General features: G+C 39.8%; 4 protein-coding genes across 12 annotated transcripts in view; 2 read left to right on the plus strand and 2 right to left on the minus strand.

Annotated features, from left to right (window-relative positions):
• Positions 1-41: 41 nt before the first annotated feature.
• On the minus strand, positions 42-2116 carry LOC122868193 (cytochrome c oxidase assembly factor 3 homolog, mitochondrial). Its single transcript, XM_044179955.1, has 2 exons — positions 1778-2116; positions 42-686 (listed from the first exon to the last, which is right to left on the minus strand). Exons 1-2 carry the CDS (start codon positions 1971-1973, stop codon positions 583-585), a joined length of 300 nt encoding a protein of 99 aa, XP_044035890.1. The 5' UTR covers positions 1974-2116; the 3' UTR covers positions 42-582.
• Positions 2117-2265: 149 nt separating this feature from the next.
• Positions 2266-6548, plus strand: cntd1 (cyclin N-terminal domain containing 1). The gene is made up of 7 exons (XM_044179952.1): positions 2266-2713; positions 4167-4242; positions 4334-4505; positions 4583-4745; positions 4902-5046; positions 5799-5895; positions 6124-6548. The coding sequence occupies exons 1-7, from the start codon at positions 2545-2547 to the stop codon at positions 6259-6261; spliced, it is 960 nt and encodes a 319-aa protein (XP_044035887.1). The 5' UTR covers positions 2266-2544; the 3' UTR covers positions 6262-6548.
• An 80-nt stretch (positions 6549-6628) lies between these two features.
• LOC122868190 (probable E3 ubiquitin-protein ligase MARCHF10) lies at positions 6629-11134 on the minus strand. The gene is made up of 9 exons (XM_044179951.1): positions 10983-11134; positions 10142-10239; positions 9936-10052; positions 9391-9538; positions 8285-9188; positions 7833-8002; positions 7552-7664; positions 7332-7448; positions 6629-6781 (listed from the first exon to the last, which is right to left on the minus strand). The coding sequence occupies exons 2-9, from the start codon at positions 10181-10183 to the stop codon at positions 6689-6691; spliced, it is 1704 nt and encodes a 567-aa protein (XP_044035886.1). The 5' UTR covers positions 10184-10239; positions 10983-11134; the 3' UTR covers positions 6629-6688.
• Positions 11135-13514: 2380 nt separating this feature from the next.
• Positions 13515-17660, plus strand: part of tanc2b (tetratricopeptide repeat, ankyrin repeat and coiled-coil containing 2b) — a 145775-nt gene continuing 141629 nt past the window's right edge. For all 9 annotated transcript variants that reach the window (XM_044177504.1, XM_044177506.1, XM_044177507.1 and 6 more), the window contains exon 1: positions 13515-13975. The gene's annotated coding sequence lies outside the window, so the exon portion shown is untranslated. The remainder of the gene's footprint in view (positions 13976-17660) is intronic.

The following is a 17660-nucleotide window of genomic DNA, read 5'->3' on the forward strand; positions in this document are numbered from 1 at the left end:
CCCGTTGTCTTTTTCTTGCATAAACAGTTACAGAGACATAGTTGTGTTAAAAAAAAATCAAATACATTAGATTTTTATTTTACAAATCATCACTTTATCGACATAAATATGTTTCAACAGGCTGATCCATGTGTCATTTCAGCAGTGTCACTGGCATTTTCTGCTATAAAAGGCCACTGTAGATTTAAGTATCATTAGTTGACTGGAATTTAGGATATTCCCCTCCTACTGTATGCACATCACATGATCAGGGCTGCAAACTTGTAAGGTAAGGGTTGTAATTACTCTACAGTCTGGGCCTTCTGGGTAGCATATAAGGTCTTGTTAAGGTCAGTGGATTAGTCCTTTCCACTGACAGGCAAACTAGATAAAAATCAAGACATCTAGTTTTCAGTCAGCAGCGGAACCACACAATTACCCTTCACAATCAAGAAAAAAAACAAAGTCCAACGCTGTCTTAACATGAAAAACAGCAGCCAGCCATGGAATATAAATCAGTGGCATCAGAGTCCACATAAGTCCCTTCTCAGTTAAGTGCAGGACAGACACACAGTCCAACAACAAGCAGGTAACACATGCATCTCAGTTGGCACCAGTCTTCGGTCCCTGCATTCTCGCTCGCTTGGCCTCCTCATCTATTTCATCCATGATCCGCTCCTGGGAAACCGAGTAAAACGTGTAGCCATCTAGCAGGGAAGCAAGTGGTTAAGGCAAATATTTGACAGCAAGAAGAAAAACACAACAAACATTACATGTGATGCAAGCAGCGTGTCAGTCAGGCGATTGTATCCAACTTCTTGTAGTAACAGCAGAAGTTAAAATCAAAGAACATTTAGTGGTCTGTGTGAACACCTTATCTTATACACTTAGTTGCCAGTTTATTAGGTACACCTAGCTAAAACTAATGTAGTCTAATTCAACAGCCCTGCAATAGTTACTAACTTCATAAAGGTTATAACGTACAGTTTTGTCTTAAACTGTTTTTATTTATTTATTTTTTTTTTTAAAGGTGTTGATTCATCTCTAAGGTCATTTTGAAAGCTGTAGTGCAGTTGAATTGTACTGCATTATACTGGGAGGTGTTTCTAATATTTAGTCTACCCTCATCGATATAAAATGGTGTAAATATGGAAGCCCATTTCTGCCAGGAACATTTTAAAATGATGAATAGATATGCATGATAAAAATACATAAATAGAGATAGTAAGTCAGAATTGATTTAGCATCATATAATTGTGACTTGGTGTTACATAATTTTGACTTAATAAATCAGTTTGAGCATGTTTTATTTTTCTCACGACTAACTATTTCCTTTTCCTGACAAAAATGGTCTTCCATATGTATAAGACTCCAAAAGGAAAACAGATAAGTATCTTTTGATGTAAAAAAAAACAAAAAAAACAACAACAATTGGGCATTCACTGGGACAGCTGAATGTTATCTTTTAAAAAATACAACATTCATCCTATGTTTTACTTTTGCTAATGTACTCAAAACCACCTTGTTACCTGTACATGTCTGTCCTAGCTAACTGTCACGTTAGCATCCAATGAATGGGAAACTTTGTACATTACTAAAACACATTTTAGCTACATCTACCAGACAATCAAATAATTGTACTGTCAATAAAGTTTTAAACACAACATGTGGAGATAAATTAGCGTTAGGCTTTATATCGGGTCATCTAACAACAAGGAACCCCTCAGTAACTTTAGCATGCTATGCTAATGTTACATAGTTCACCTTGTGTTGACGTTAGTGCGCTTGGCAAGGATACAAATGCCCAGAACGAGTGCTCCAATGGCGAGTCCTGTCACAACATTTCGTGTGCGCAACTTCTGTGTTTTCTTCTTCCACTGTTCAAGCTCTACTTGTCGGATGAAATACATCTGTTCTCGAGAAAGACCCTCTTTAGTCGGGTCTATCCTGGTTGCAATGGGAGCATCAGACTCCTTCGGCGTCTTGTCAGCCATGTCTGCAGCAGTCAGTGAGGCATGAGCGGTTGTTTCGCAACAGTCATGCGCACAGCCGCATTTCAAATGATCTACTGAGTTGGCGGCGTCTAACTGAGCTGTGAGTAGCCCATCGGTATGTTGTGAGATCTGCGCTGAGCGAGCGTTATTTTTCCTTTCCGCCAGCTTTCCGCCAGCACTCCCTCTGATTGGCTAGTACTCGTTGCTTCCGTTGGTTAGGTTGGTTAAGGTTAGGGTTAGGGTTAGGGATAGCCAATCAGAAGCAGAGTAGGGGCGGGACTTGGCGGAAAGGCGGTGGGAAAAATAACGCAGCGAACGAAACAAAACTGTGTAACATCCAAATGGGCCTCCATGGCAACTATGGTTCCTGCTAGGAGACGTTGAATCGGTCCTGGGTGGTGAAAACCCGCGGGAATAGCGCCATCTTCCGGAAAAATAAGCTTCAGGCACGATTTATTTTTGGTTTTCCAAATTATTGTTTTGACAAAAGTTAACAAATACCTAAATATAGACTTGGTTGTTTGTAAATGTAACTTCTGTGCTTACAGAAGGCAGCCGTTAGTCAGTGTAAATGGCGAAAAGATTATTTTGTTCTCCAAGCCAAAGTATAAGTTTCAAGTTTCGGGAAGCCTCTTTTGACCTACTCACAGATTTCCTTATTAATCTCAACAAAAGAAACAAAGATAACCTCAACAGTTTATCAAAATGTAGCGGAAACTTCAAAGATAAAAGACTAATTGGTAAGTAACGTTAATTATACCATAGAGAGCTAACGCTATATAGTTATCAGTTTATAATTTTTCTTTTTAGCAAACAAACGTTATGTTACGTTTCTTATTTATAACGATAATTTTGCCCGTTTCAAATGCGTATGACCCCAAAAATCTGATTTTCAAGTGGGTCCACGTTTATAACAGTTAACAGTTATTTAGAAAAACAATGCATTTATTATTATTTTTATTTATTTATTTTGCCGAGGTAACATTATTGCACAAATTTATAGTCATATATTATGTGTAATCTCTACGCTGTTTTAAATTTTCTTATATCACACACAGCTGTGCCAATTAGTATGTAGCTAGATAAATACCTCCCCATTGCAGAATGCTTATTTTCTCTCTTAATTCATGATTTCACAGCTGTGTTTCAACTATGGGATACATTTAAATGTAAAACTCTATCCCCTATGGTTGCTAATATATTTACAATTACTGTACTGTAATTACTGCTTTTATTAGTAGACTTACAGTGCATTATGTGTTTTCATGCTGTAATTATTTCAGCTGGGGTGCAAGCTGTCTCCTTATGCAATAGCTTTAATAATTTTGTAAGCAGGTGGGATTGATTAAGCTGTACAGGACTATCTCTGAATGAAAGCCTCACTGTACCCTGGCTGTCATCACTCTGAAGTCTTACTTACTTACATTAATTACTGGGGATGCCTCTGTTAGAAGCTCTGTCTGTTTCTCTAACATGCTTCTCCCGGTGTCAGTGCGGGCTTACTAAAGTAACCTGCCATTCTCACAGAATGAATACATACTTTGGTGGCTTTCAAACTGACTGATTAATAGAAAAACTGACCAGTCACGATACAATTTTGCTTGTGTTGGCTGGTGGGTGGTGTTGAGAACCCAGCATGATTGTGATTCAGTGTTAAATGTTTTACTTTACACGACTCTTTTCACACACACAAAATAAGTATAAAGAAAAGAATTTCACTCACAATGATTCAAGGGCTTTTTCTCCCTGTCTTTACTGGACCATCTGGGCCTTTGTGTTATTTTATGTCACCATCTAGAGGATGATTTGTACCTTGATAAATGATGCAACATATTTATAGTTTTTCATTTCTAATATGTTCAATTGGCATCACTGCAAAGAGCTCATAAATGACAGTGAATAACCAATAATACTTGGAGAGTAATGGCTCATATTTCATTTTATTGATCCCATTTCATAGAACTATATGAGATCTCTCCCTGTGTCACTTTACATGGGACTGCCCAAACACATTTACTGCCTCCACTTTAATGCACGTGCGATACTGCCTAATAAATTCCTTTCTGTAAATGTATTTTGTATGCTCTGATTATAGTCTATCAACTCTGTCCCAACATGCTTCCACGCAAGAAATTATTTTCTGTTTTGTTCTCTGCTTTTGCTAACACCCTGCATCCCTCTCTGGTGTTATAGAATACATCTTCCTGATAACTAAAGAACTGAGACTTGATCCACTGGCTGGATACCATGCCATTGAATTACTTCAAAGGTGAGAAGGAGCAGCACATTTGCCTTTCCCTGCCACACCCAGTATGATATTGGTTTAGCCATGCGAACATGTGAACACTTATCTCCCCCAGGTTCATGATCAAGCACCTTACAGATTTGTTGACCACACCAACACCTCAAGGTGCAGCTGCTAATCCACCAATAAATTATGAGGATGCTGTGTTTGACAAGCTCAGGGAGAAATTCCCCCTCATCATCTTCTCCTGCGTGCAACTTGCAAGCAAACTGTCTTTGCACAGTCATGTAAGTTCTGCGATGCTTACGATTAATCACCTGTGATTAAAAATAAAATAATCTATTATTTTTCACACATCATCTAGATCATCGACAACAATACTGCTGTACGCTTTCTGCATTCAGTCGGCCACAGTGTTTCCAAGCAGACTCTCCTGGAATCAGAGCTGATGATCTTAAAAGGGCTTAAATTCAGACTAAACACCCCTAACCCACTGACATATGTGGAAATCCTTCTGGAGGTGCTTGGTAAGATATAATATTTAAACACAGAGCGACTTCTGTGAAGTGTTAGGATGTAACAAAAATTGTGCAAAATTAAAGGCAAAGGTTCTGTGAAGATAATTCAGGCATGTCCATTGAACAGCTGTACTGACTTTGAAAGAGGTGACTAAACTTTTGTAGGACACAATGAGCCATCCATCCCTGTGGAGGGCCTGTATCCCCTGTGCCACCATGTTCTCCAGTTCGTCAGCCTACAGAGAAATGCCATCTACGCCTCCTTGTTAGTCACTACCACTCAGTGTGTCAGCCCATCCAGAGAACAGAGGTAATACATTTCTCTTTAAGACACATTTTCAGATTTTTTGGGACAGGTGGGTGCTGTCATAGTAGAGTGGACAAGCTGCTGCAGTTGACTACGACCAGCTGAGAACTGTCTGAAATGTTTGGGCTTCAAATTTTGTCTTGTGCCATCATGTTTCTCATGGCTCCCCCCCGGAACGCATATACCCAAGAGATATTAAATTAGAGCTGAGTACAGCCTCTTACTGTTGGTGGGCTAGACTATAAAACCAGCAAAAAATGATTTTTTTTTGCCACTTGGAGGCAGCAGAAACAAGCCGTGAACTCAACATTGACTCCTTTTAAGTTGGTGAACTTGTTAAGAAACAGCTGCTTATCTACACATCCATACAAGGAGCGACATTAATGTTCATTTGTTGTGTTTCTGGTGAATGTAAGTCCAGTATTCACTCTCGTGTTAGCTCTGTTGTAGTTTCCACCAACTCCTGAGGGAAATATCTGGCTCTTTAGCTGCTAAATGCTCCACTATGTTCACCAGCTAGTCTCTAACTGTGTCTGTCTACTGTTTGGTGCTGGGCAGGTAGTGTACAGTGGGTTATTGGAGCTTTTTAGCTATGAGAGGGGTGAGAGTGAACCAAAAAAAAGAGTTGTGTGATAACTTTCTGTGGATTCTTCACTACCAGCGACCCCTTTCATTTTACACATAGTCAAAGATCCATTGTTACTAAAGAGATATTGATTCTAGTTGCTTTAATACTAAATTTACCCTCTTAACAGAGAGAGGTTTGTGACCGTGACTGAAGACTGCATGCTTCTTGGTGTTGGTGTTGTCGCCGTGGCTACATTCATCCTCTACGTCAGAAAATGGGAACAGGTGAAACACTTACCCTATGTTTTAAAAGTATTAATTTCATTCGCAATAGCATTTTCTTATCAGTGTTTTAAATGTCAAAATTGTAGACATAATATGCATCCATATCAAAGAATAAAAGGCATCTACCTTATCCAAGTTTAGTTAGTGTTAGTGTGTACTGTATCTGTCACAAATGCATTCCATGCACACTGTTTTTGTTGATGTAGGCTTTCTTTTAATGCATTACAGGTTGTGGGAGAACTGAGTCACATCACAGGAATCTCAAGGAGGAGCATCAGCGATTTCGCTCATGTTACATTGATGCACATTGTTAGAACCAGTTCCCCTGTAGCATCCACTCGAGTCTCGACAACACTCATTCACTGAATACTGCTTTATATTCTTACTGTTTTTGGTAACATCTCATGTAATGAAATGGTGCCAAAAGAATAAATCACTATGGAGCATTTACATCGTTAAAATAATAACTGTTTGTTAGTGATAGGCATGTCTAGATTATTTTAATTGTGATTTCTTTAAAACTAAATTAATATTGATATTGCAATTGTGAAAATACACTTAAAATGTTAACCTGTCAGTATAGATTATTGTCTAAATCTCTTAAAGCATTATTATAGCAATGAACACTTGATACTTTGCAAAATGTAATAAATATTGTATTAAACAATAACTTAATCTTAATATACTCCTCTGCTTTTACATTTCCTGTGCCACATTGATCCGCTCACTTGAATTAGATGTATGGTGGTTTATTGTAATACTCATGTATTCAGTTCCACATTAGCCAAGAAGATCAAGTGACAGTTGTCTCTGGTGAGGAGTTCCTCTCTCTGATTCTCCTGAGTCTCATCCTCATTTGGTATGGAAACAATGCCCATATCCGAATCTGAGGACAGAATTAATAACCCCACTTGATGACAAACAGAGATTTTAATTTTCTAAATGATATGTTTCTATTCCATACAAAATTATAATTCAGTTTATTATATAATATTTCAAAAATTTGTAATTTGGTGCTGTTTTCAAACTGGGACAAACAAACAAATATTAGGATATTAAAATCATAACTTATATAAGATCAATCATACATTTTAATTTGGTCTGACTCCTTATGTACTCATTTATCTAGGTAGTAGATAATTATATAGTTCAAGGCAGTTACCTTCACATATCAAAGCACTTGCTGATAAATATCAATCTATTTATAGTGGTAGTCATTCAACAACAGCCTCGGGGGGGGGGGGGGCTTATGGCTCTACGAAGTATACCATTCTGGGTTCAAGTAACCTCCAACTACCTCACTGCTAATAGTAACTGCTACAGAGCTAATTGTTCAATTTGTATGCTTCGGGTTGGGTCTGCCTACATCATACATTCTGTGCAATAGTGTGTAGAATGAAAAAAAGTAGAACAATGCTTCAAGAACGTATAGTTACCCTGGGGACTGGCCAGGAAGGTGTCACCATTGCTGGCAGTAAAGATCTGGAGAGCAATGACCTGAAGCTCAACACTTCAGCTACTTCTTGGAGATTATACAGTTCAGTCATGTCCACCTAAAAACAAGGTGAGAGCAAGACAAAAGTGCGGTCATAAAGTAAAGCAACAGGTTTTTTTAAAACTTTATTTTGTCCATTTGGTGATTCTGTCTCAGCTTACCTGTTGCTGTTCGTGATGTCTTCTGTAATAATCATCCAAGTCAAATGTATTCGGGTCCAGTGTTAGCCCCCCCATACAAAGTTCACATCTTTTGACAACATGGAGTCGTGACCCTGGAAAAGTGGTTACAGTATGCCTCAACATATCAACCATGATCACTGAACATCCTAAATAAATGATTCTTTTGCAGTCAACTTCTTTGGGATTATATTTTTCTTGGTCAATGTATGATCTGTCAGACTGTGGCAAATCCAATCCATCACCATTAGCTGTCTACCGACCTGACTGGATTTTTGTCTGGATCCATTTCTTCAGGCAGTCGAGGTGAATGAACTGCATACTTCCTGAGCACAGGCAGGGTGATAGCAGTGGGTTGGTTGGTGAACCACCGCCGCTGTGGCAGATCCGACACTGGTCCTCTTCCTCCTCATTAGATAACTCAAATAATAACCTACAGAGAGTGGGAGATCACAAGATTCAAATTTTACCTCACAGGATACCCTAATCAGGATGTCTTCGAGAACTTTTAATCTATGATGAATGTTTTGAATGCTGATTTATGACTTCATAATCATAACTTAACTGTGCAATTATATACTGTATGAGTTGCCAGTCATAGCTATTCAGTGTATTATTATTTAAAAGCTAGGCCTTTAGCTAGGTAAAAAATCATGCAGATAAGCATAAAATGTATTTTTGAAACATAATCTACTAAAAAGAATCATATGATCACCTGCGTTTGGGTCTGCATACAATCTCCTTGTTGCTGTCTTTTAGAGACTGGGCGTTTTGAGTAGCAGTGGCTCCTCCCTGGGCTTCTTGACATTCTTGAATGTGTGGCTCTTCGATATCACCAAACTTATTATCTAGCTGCCCGGAGGCACTTGGACCACAGGTCTCATTCGAAGACTGCAATGTGTCAGTGGTACTGGTTCCTTTCTGAACAGCGTCCTCCTCCCTGTTGACCAGAGTAGAGTGCCTCTGACAGAAGCTAGACCTGGGTGAAGAGGCCAGGCTTGTCTGTGATGTTCGCCAGCTGATTTGAAGTTTAGGGAGATGTTGCCACAAAGCCACTAAGCCCCTACTGACTCTGTCAGTGGTAGGTGGCGGTGGTGCCACAGGAGGTTGCTCCAGGAAAGGAGTGAGACTGTATCCATCAGGTGCTTCACCTGAAGTTGTTGATGTGCTTAACTGTGAACTGAAAGACTGCAGGCTATGTAGGCTGTGAGCGCTGTGAGAGAGGGTAGTGGAGGCTGAGCTTGACTGAGAAACTGTCCTCGGAAAGGGGATCCAATCACTCTCTCTGTATGTGTCCTGCCAGGAGGCTGATACGCCATCATCTCCCTCCTCCTCTTCAGTTTCACTGGACAGTATATCAAATGTGGAAAGATGTGGGACAGTGGTGGTACCTCCCAGGAAGTTGCCCAGAGTCTCAGCACTGGAGAGACGCTCAGAGTCTATGATCTCCTCGATGTTTGTTTTGCTGAAAAGGTGTTTCATCTTGTTCTTGCGCTTCAGGATGTCTTGGCTTTGTGTTTGCTTGTTTGCTTCCCCATGGGTGGATCCGTTTAATACTCTGTCTCTCACATGCTCACACCTGTGCTTGTTGTGATACCGTGCAGGGTGTACTTTATTGCCTTAGGAAAGGAGATGCAAAAAAGCTGTGAAAATCAAACGTACTGGCTTGCAATAAAAACACAGCAGATATCAAATAACAGTTCATGAAATGGCATAGAAGCTAAAAAATAAGTGGGTTTAGAAAAAACACCAGGTAGTGAGAAAAACTGCAGTTGCATCCTGCTGTAACCTGCAGCGCAAAATGTATCCCAGAAAACGTACATCTGGATGCTGGGTCTTTGCTCTGTGCCAGCTCTGCAGTCATGCTCTGGGTTCCACTGGAGATAGCTTGAAGGCAGGACAGTGAGCCTTTATTCCATGGGCCCCCTGGCTCAGACGAAGCACTTTTCCCAGAGCTGCAGGGGGGCGACTGCAGGATGCAAGCAAAGAGGTTTTGGAGTGTAAGACTGTCTTGGAAAGCTGTATTACTTAAGAGCAGTGTTGGATGCTGCTATACTAACGTAGAAAAGGTTTCAGTCGTAGTCATCTGGACACTGTTTTCATAATCAAGACGTTTCGGCTCCCATCCGGAAGTCATTCACAATTGTGAATGAGCCGAAACGTCTTGATTCTGAAAACAGTGTCCAGATGACTACGACTGAAACCTTTTCTACGTTAGAACACTCCTGGACGAATGAGGGACTACACCGTCTTATGCTGCAATACTGAAACTGTGGTAGTGTGCTGTGAGTATGTTCCGCAGCTGCTGTAATTTCCAATTCTACATATGGTGTAAATTCTTAGTGTGGTTTTGTTTAAGTTGTTACCTTTGAGGCCTTCCTTGCAGCTGACATGGACTGCATTAGCGTCGAAAAAGTCTGCATGCCAGGAATGTCTCGTTTCACCTCTGTATCTACCTTCTCTCCCCATCTTTGATCCTGATTCTGACAGAACAGAGATTGAAAAGAGGCAGTGAGACAGTAGCTGGCAAGGAAGAAGGTTTTCTGTTGAGCTATTTTGCAACTTTCAGTACCTGATGTTCCAAATCTAGTCGTTTCCTTCGCACCCCAAACATATTCAGCGCTACCGAGGTTTTCAACGGCCTGTCGCTCCCAGTTTTGAGGTACAATGCTGAAACACAAAGTAGTTTACAGTGTCTGAGACATAATTACAACGTAACAGATGGCAGCTAGCTATAGTGGAAGAAAATAGGTGTGAAAAAAATCTTGGAGAAAGCAAGACTGCAGCAGGGTGTAACAGGTGTATTGACAGTGTGTGGCAGGCTGCTACTTTGAAGCCACAAAGCCAGGGTAATGTTACAACCTCAGACTTGCACAGGTATTGTTGTTATGTGATAAAACATTGGCTGTTTTTCCCCCACCAAAATATCCTTCTATTTTACATTTGACAAAAAAGTAGAATGGCAGGTTGAATTTCACATGTTTTAAAAAATGCCATTTTATTGTATAGCTAGATGCTCTTTTTATTTTCAGCAAAAATGCAAAGTCTTGGAGGAAAATAGCCAACCGGTATTCTTTTGGAAAATTGACATTTGTTCATTTAAATTAAAAAAACATTAAGATTGATTTAGCTACAATTAAATTAATCTTCTTACATTCAAAAAACACCAAGACACCTTTAAGAGAGAGCTTTAAATTGTGCATATATAATTGTTGAAATGACATTTAAAATCGGACTTCTTTTTGTGTTAAAATTACAGTTGTAAAAAAGATGAGAGAATAATTCTGGTTATTTTTTGTTAAGTACAGACGTTTACTAACTTTATACCAGTGCCAGATGGGGGAAATACATATGATAATTCATTATATTAATATGCAACAATATTTAACACCAGTGTTACACCGTTGACTCACTCTTTAGACGGATCGATGTGAAAGATGAAGGCAGATGCAGGATGCTGTGGAGTAAACCTCCCCCACTGGGTTTTTGTCCAAATGACGCGTTTCCATGGAGATGAACGGAACAACTTTTCAATTTCCGCACAGGAGCTCATTTTGTGCGTCATGTCCATACACCCATGGTCATGTTGAACGTGAATGTGACGTTTTGTTACTTATTTTAAAATAAGCTAGCCTCAGTTTACCCCTTTTTTTTCTTGGACAATATATTGTAGTATTGCCATTCTGAGAAATAAAGTCCTGAGGGAATTTCCTTTTATATGGCTGATTTACCAAGTCACCTGTTTGCGGAGCTGCCTAGCAACAGTTGCTATGCTTACTGCTAATACTGTATGTTGGGAGAGATTGGAGCATTTTGTTTTCTGTTAGTTGCAGTTATGCTAATGATAATAATGTATTTTTCTGTCATGTTTTAACTAAACAAAAAAAAAAGCTGTATTTATTTTACATGTTGGGTGTGGCGTTTTATTTTTGTTCACATTTGCAAACACTGAACAACGCAAACTTCTGTCTGGATCTGTGCTCCCTCATGACCACATAGGCCTACAACTGATAAAAGCATGGTGATCTTGCAGTCTGACATTGGCATAACATCTGAGAGTGGTTTAAAAGATGCGACTGCCATCACACATAGCTGTGCTAGAGATTAGCAGGAGATCCAGGGCCAGGCTTCATTAAGTCAGTCTCTTGCTTCTCTGGCTCCCCACGACTCCCCCGATCTTATGTTAGGCCTCGTTAATCTCACCTCCCCTTGCAGTCTGTCAAAGGGAGAGTGGGCTGCACACTCACCTTTACTGTTTTCATTCTTTATATTCAGATGGAGGGAAAGTACTAGAGAAGGCAGAGAAAGCGAAAGCTCTGGCAGGATTTGATTCAATGCCAGTGGAAGCAAGTGTGTTTCCAGAGGTTGTTGTTGTTGGGGGGGGGGGGCTCAATCACATATCTGTGGCTATCTGTGACCACCTCCTCCATCACACCCACACTGACAGGAACCCTGCACCAAAGCCAGTTTCCAGGGCTTCCCTCGGGTATTTCTCATTACCATTTGCAGAGAGGGAACCTTTTAAAGTACAAATATGTCCTTTGGCGGCTTTGTTATGTCTGCCAACTGAAGGCTATATTTAGTTACATCACTTACGAGCTGAGATGTATGATGTTGGCATGTCTTAATCCTGGCAAGTGTCAAATGTGGTAGCAAAGGATTTTCTTCTTTCTTAGAAGACTGGTTGACTAGGGTTTATGCACACTTCTTTAGTTATAGGCTAATAGAGAACATCTTAATCCTACCAGCAAAATAATAATTGAAAAGTCTGACCTTTATCAAATGATAAAAAAATACACATATTACAATAACAAAGTTGTCAAAGACTGGAAAGAGACTGTATGAATCTTCCAAATCTCACTTAAGATGACAAAGGACACACAAACTGTAGGTCCACCAGGTCTTTATGCAGTTTCTTGACCGAGTGTAGGAGAAGGTATACAAATCAGAGGTGCTTAAGAAGTAGGCCTATATATACTAAAGAGAAGCGAGAGACTTGTGTAGAAACCTCATAAAGTGAGCCCAAGTCACTTTATGGAGGCAACTGCAATGAAGGGTCCCACCTCTTAAGTTCATATCTGAATACTGGTTGCGATTTAATCACACGGTAAGAGAATAAGTAGATTACAGACTAAGCTAATGCCAGATAAGCACATCAGCACCAATGTGGTGGTAAACAAAAAAGGCATTTAAACTATGACCACCAGTCATTATAAAAACAACAACAACCACAAATATAATCAATATAAATCAATCAAAAAGCTTTAAATTTTGTATTTTCCCTTTCAGCAAACAATCTGTATTAGTTTAATCATGATATATTAAATTGATGCCTTACAGATTTAGGTCATCTGAGGGCCATTTAGCTTGTATGCCACAATCAAGCACTGTGTATAGTTAATATTACCCTATACAGCATCCCTGAGTGTGAGTCTGGCTGATAGGCCTGTAATTTTATTGACAGATTGAGGAAGAGGTCAGGATAATGTCTGACACTGGCCAACCTCTTCTCCATCTATCATTTCAAATGTCAAATGCCATGATCTGCAGGGGAGAGGAATTGAAGTTTGATTGGCATCGACCTTGTTTCTCTTGAATAATTATGAATGATTTAGGTATTTGTGCATTCTTTCATCATAAATAATTCATTAAGCCTGCCTTCCACCCCCCCCCCCCTGTATGTTTGTTCCTGCGCTCCGTCTGTTCGCCTGGGATTTCAGCTGCGTCAAGCCGGCGAGAGAAAACCCGATTAATAGCGGAAATATGGCAGTGATGATCACCAAAACTTAATAAATGAAAATACATCTATTTTTGTTATGTTCATGTGTATTTTAGAAGTATATTCTGAGTGTGGTTTGCGCCCTTTACACCAGGTGTTGTAAACTGTTACGGTTTTTATTTTGAAAGCTAGTACCGGAAGTATCATAATTGATAGTTTTAACTGACTTGACCCAGTGATAGGCAGGTCAGCGCTTCATGTTTCGGCGCTGCGTGGCACTGGGCACCGACTGGCTCTGACTGCACCACACACACATGACTTTAGTTGTGAATGTCCCCGACACTTGGCACGTTTGGCGGGCGAGAAGTAGCCGTCAGTCCGGGTGCTGCTACCCGCTGCAGACCGAGCTTGCGCCGCGTACACCCATGGGTGTCGCTACTGTGACCGTCTTCTGCATTTGGACTGAATGTAGCCGCTTTGATCGGTGCAGTTATTTTCAGAGTCACACGCTCAGGCTATTTCGGACTGATTGGAAACGTGCAGACTGGTCGGGTAGTTTGGATTGAGGAGCAGCACGGAGCGCTGCAGCAGACACGGCACCGGAGCAGCGGCAGCAGCAGCAGCAGAGGAGGCACGGATGTGATGCCAGAGCTGGCCAGAAAAAACAAAGGTTTAAGTCTAGTAAAGGTAATATGTTCTTCTTTTGAACAGCAACTTCTGCTCTTTCTCGGCTGCGCCTATTTGCATTTTTAAGTTCATTAGATTATACCTGTAATAAAATGAGTGCGTTAGAGGTGTCAGGCTCTTGCAGCAGCCAATCTATAACCTATAATGCTTGTATCTTGCCGCTGCTCATAGGCAAAGCCCAGCCAGCCAGCTAAGCCAATAAACACCCCCAGTAGTGTTTAATGAGATAGATTTAGCTGGTCCTTTGTACACAACAGCAAGCATTTTATCACTATATGACTTTCATATTAGAACTGTGCAACACATTGTTGTGTGTTTTCCTCTAATATTATATGGTTTATTGGTGACAGTCTTTCATACAAAGCCTTTAAAGACCAGGGAGGCTGCCACAAAATGTGCAGATGATTTTAAAACAGTATCTAATCTTTGCTGTATCTAACAGGGTGAATGGATTTTAATGTTAATATCTATTCAGTTGTACACATATATATATATATATATATATATATATATATATATATATATATATATATATATATATATATATATATATATATATGTGTGTGTGTATATATTACCATTACTGTGTAGGTTACACACAGGGGATACATATCCTCTATGTGTAACCTATATTCAGCACATACAGTCACAAGGTATAAGGGGGTTGCCCACCCAGACAACACTCAGTCCATAAAGTGAAGAGGTCTATATGGAAGCTGTTCTTACTTGTTCAATGGCTTCAGGCCAGAACCTACCTCACTCTGCACAGCCTATTATCTGACATCTGGTCCTTCTCGACAGGGACTTATGTGGTAATAGTATGTTTCAACAAAGGCTGTTAATCTGTGTAATGCCTGTTGTTTGGAAGGGGAAAACGCTTATTTCCCTATGATCACCATTCAGCACTTTTATATGGTGGAATCTAAGTCTGCTTTGGATGGGGAATGTTAAAACCTTTGCAGTTATTTTAGATGTTTTATGTTTCTCAGTTATGTGGTTAGGATTAGACAGGGTGCAGATTTGTAAAATGGCAAAACTGTCACGGAAAAAAAATTTCATTTTTAGGGCATAGTTTACACACACTATTACAAATGCAAGCTATGCCTTTATGGGATCCAGAGAACTGCTGTGATAAAGCATTTTTCAGAAAAAATAGGTCTGCAGACTGGTAAGATTTGGGTTCCAGTACTCATGGTTTTTGTATGAGGCTGGAGATGACTGCTGTCTCGCTGTACTTTTTTATTCAAGTTCTTGGTTGTCAGCTCGGCTCGGCATAGATAAAAGACAGTCATCCTCAAAGCGTTCTCTCATCACATCAATGCCATGCACCAGTTTTGCTTCTCTCTTGCTACCCAACTCCTGACACACATCTGTGAGTTCACAGTGTGGAGGTTTTCCATTATGAGATCATTGTGTTTTTCTTTTTTAGTCGACCAGCCCCTAAACTTTTTGTCTTTTGGTGCTTATCGCTCTCTGCTCAGGGGGGGGTAGTGACGAGGCCTTGTTTTCCACAGTCCAAGCCAACACAGTCCCTCCTGTCACACTCACTGACAGGCCAAAGGTTAAAACAAAAAGATTCTGCTGAAACTTAAGTTGACAGAGAACAGCCTTCAGTTTCACACTGTATTTAAGAAGTATACAGTATAAATAAAACGTCTCAGATCACGTCTCAAATCTAAAAAAGTAGGCACTTGAAACTCACCGTGTCAGTATTGCACCAGATACAATGCCATTTATTGTTGAGAGCAAAATTGTTACCACAGTAATTATATGATTTAATTTTGAATCCCTTACTGAGTAAAATTGTCATAAATTCAATTTACATAGAACATGAAATCTCATTTTGCGTCTGAGTGGTCAACCCTTATAGAAATGTCCACCCTAAAACACTAAACCTCTTAATGCAATTAAAAACAGCTACTTATTTTACATTTTTACATAAGAGATGAAACTCAGGTTTTCTTGACCAGAAAACCTCTCTGTTTTTTTTTTTGCATGGTTATCATTCTTTTCACCTAATCCCTCTGCTGAAATGTTCAAGCACATTCTTATTCTGCAGGTCACTGAAAGTCATTCTTGGAAATGTAGAAAATCACAGATTAAATCAGGAGTGTGCAAGACAGGTTGAGGCAAAGTGGGTGCACCAGAATGGCAAATTACAGCACGTTGTCATAAAACAACAAGAATAGAATGTATTGAAAATGATTATTTTATGAGTTTCCCTTTGAAGTGTCACCAGCAGCAGTTTTTACAACTCAAACTAGTAACAAATATATATCTGACACTACATTTTGTATTCTTTTAAAGTGGTTGGAGTTAATTAAGAGACTTCGAACCGCACAGCAGTGTTTGACTGCTCCTTCAGATATGGAGTCTGTTGTTTAATGAGGTAAAACAGCTCTTTTTGGTGTGCTTCCATGACCAAGCCAGACAGCACTGGGTGTCGCTCTGTGAATCCTATCAGCTCTGAAAATGTGAGATTGTTTCCTGTAAGGGGAATAAAGGTGTCGTCCTCAGGGATGTTTTGATTCATTTCCCTGAGCGCCGAGGGAAATGGCCCTCTTTATGCTGTTTTAATCAGGAAAAGCAGTTAAGGAAACCAGGAAAGCCAATTGGAAAAAAGGTTTGGCTTTTTAGTTTTTTATGTATATGTGCATGTATGTGTGTACTGTAGTATGAATAGCGTAATCATCAGTTTAGGAAAAAAATGCAGTGTAAAGGGAATTGAAATTGATATTTTGGTCATAATTTATTTCCCTCTTGGCCATTAACTCAATTCTAAGCTCCAAGAGTGGGCAAGGCAGTCGTATTACAAATGCAATAGCGTCATACACTATACCAGTAGAAAATCAGCTATCTCAGAGAAACACCAGCAGCAGCTTTAACATGTTGAGAAATCTGTGGATAAAGATATTCCTGATAGCCCGCAAAGCACTCTGAAATTGCCTCATTTGGAAGAGACGACAGTGCACTGAACTCCTTTTAATGAGGGACGGATTCTCCCCAGGCATGTCCCTCATTTCAGTGTGGCCCTTTGATTATGTAATAATGATGCGAAAAAGGCGTCCTCTTTGCGCCTCATTCTTTTTAGTTAGTGAACGGAACCGGAGGTAAGCTGGGCTGTTTTCATCTTGGCTGTGGTTAGCTGTTGCTACCCTTTGTCTCCTCTACTGCTGGGAGTCAGTACATTTAATTAGTTCTGATGGGTACATTTTGACTGTGTTTCTCACCTGCTTGTACAACACTGCCTTTGACTAGTTGAAGATTTTGATGTTTGTGTTAGGAATCAACCCTCTGCTGCTGCAGTTCAGTCTCAGACAATTGAGGTTGTTCTGGGGTATTATTTGTCACAAATACCACTTCATATAGATTTCTGTGGCTTTGTTATTGCAGTAGAGTGCTTTCAACCAAACCACGACAACAATGTGGCAGTATTTTGAATATGTGCTTTTTGTATGGGATTTCTATGATTTCACAAAAGCCCAACCAAAATAGATTTGAAGAAAGGTGCTGGTGAGACTGTTTTGTATGTCTTGTACATGTTGTTGCCTGTTTCTCTTCAAAGGAGTTGGATATCCACCTTTTAAAAAGGTATCCAGCAGCTCAACCAAAAATACAGCGCAGGATCAAAGTGCTTTAGTGTTTTCATCTGCTATATACAAAAGAGGCTATTATGATATGTATG

This window comes from Siniperca chuatsi, linkage group LG20, assembly GCF_020085105.1.
Source record: "Siniperca chuatsi isolate FFG_IHB_CAS linkage group LG20, ASM2008510v1, whole genome shotgun sequence".
Classification (NCBI taxonomy): domain Eukaryota; kingdom Metazoa; phylum Chordata; class Actinopteri; order Centrarchiformes; family Sinipercidae; genus Siniperca; species Siniperca chuatsi.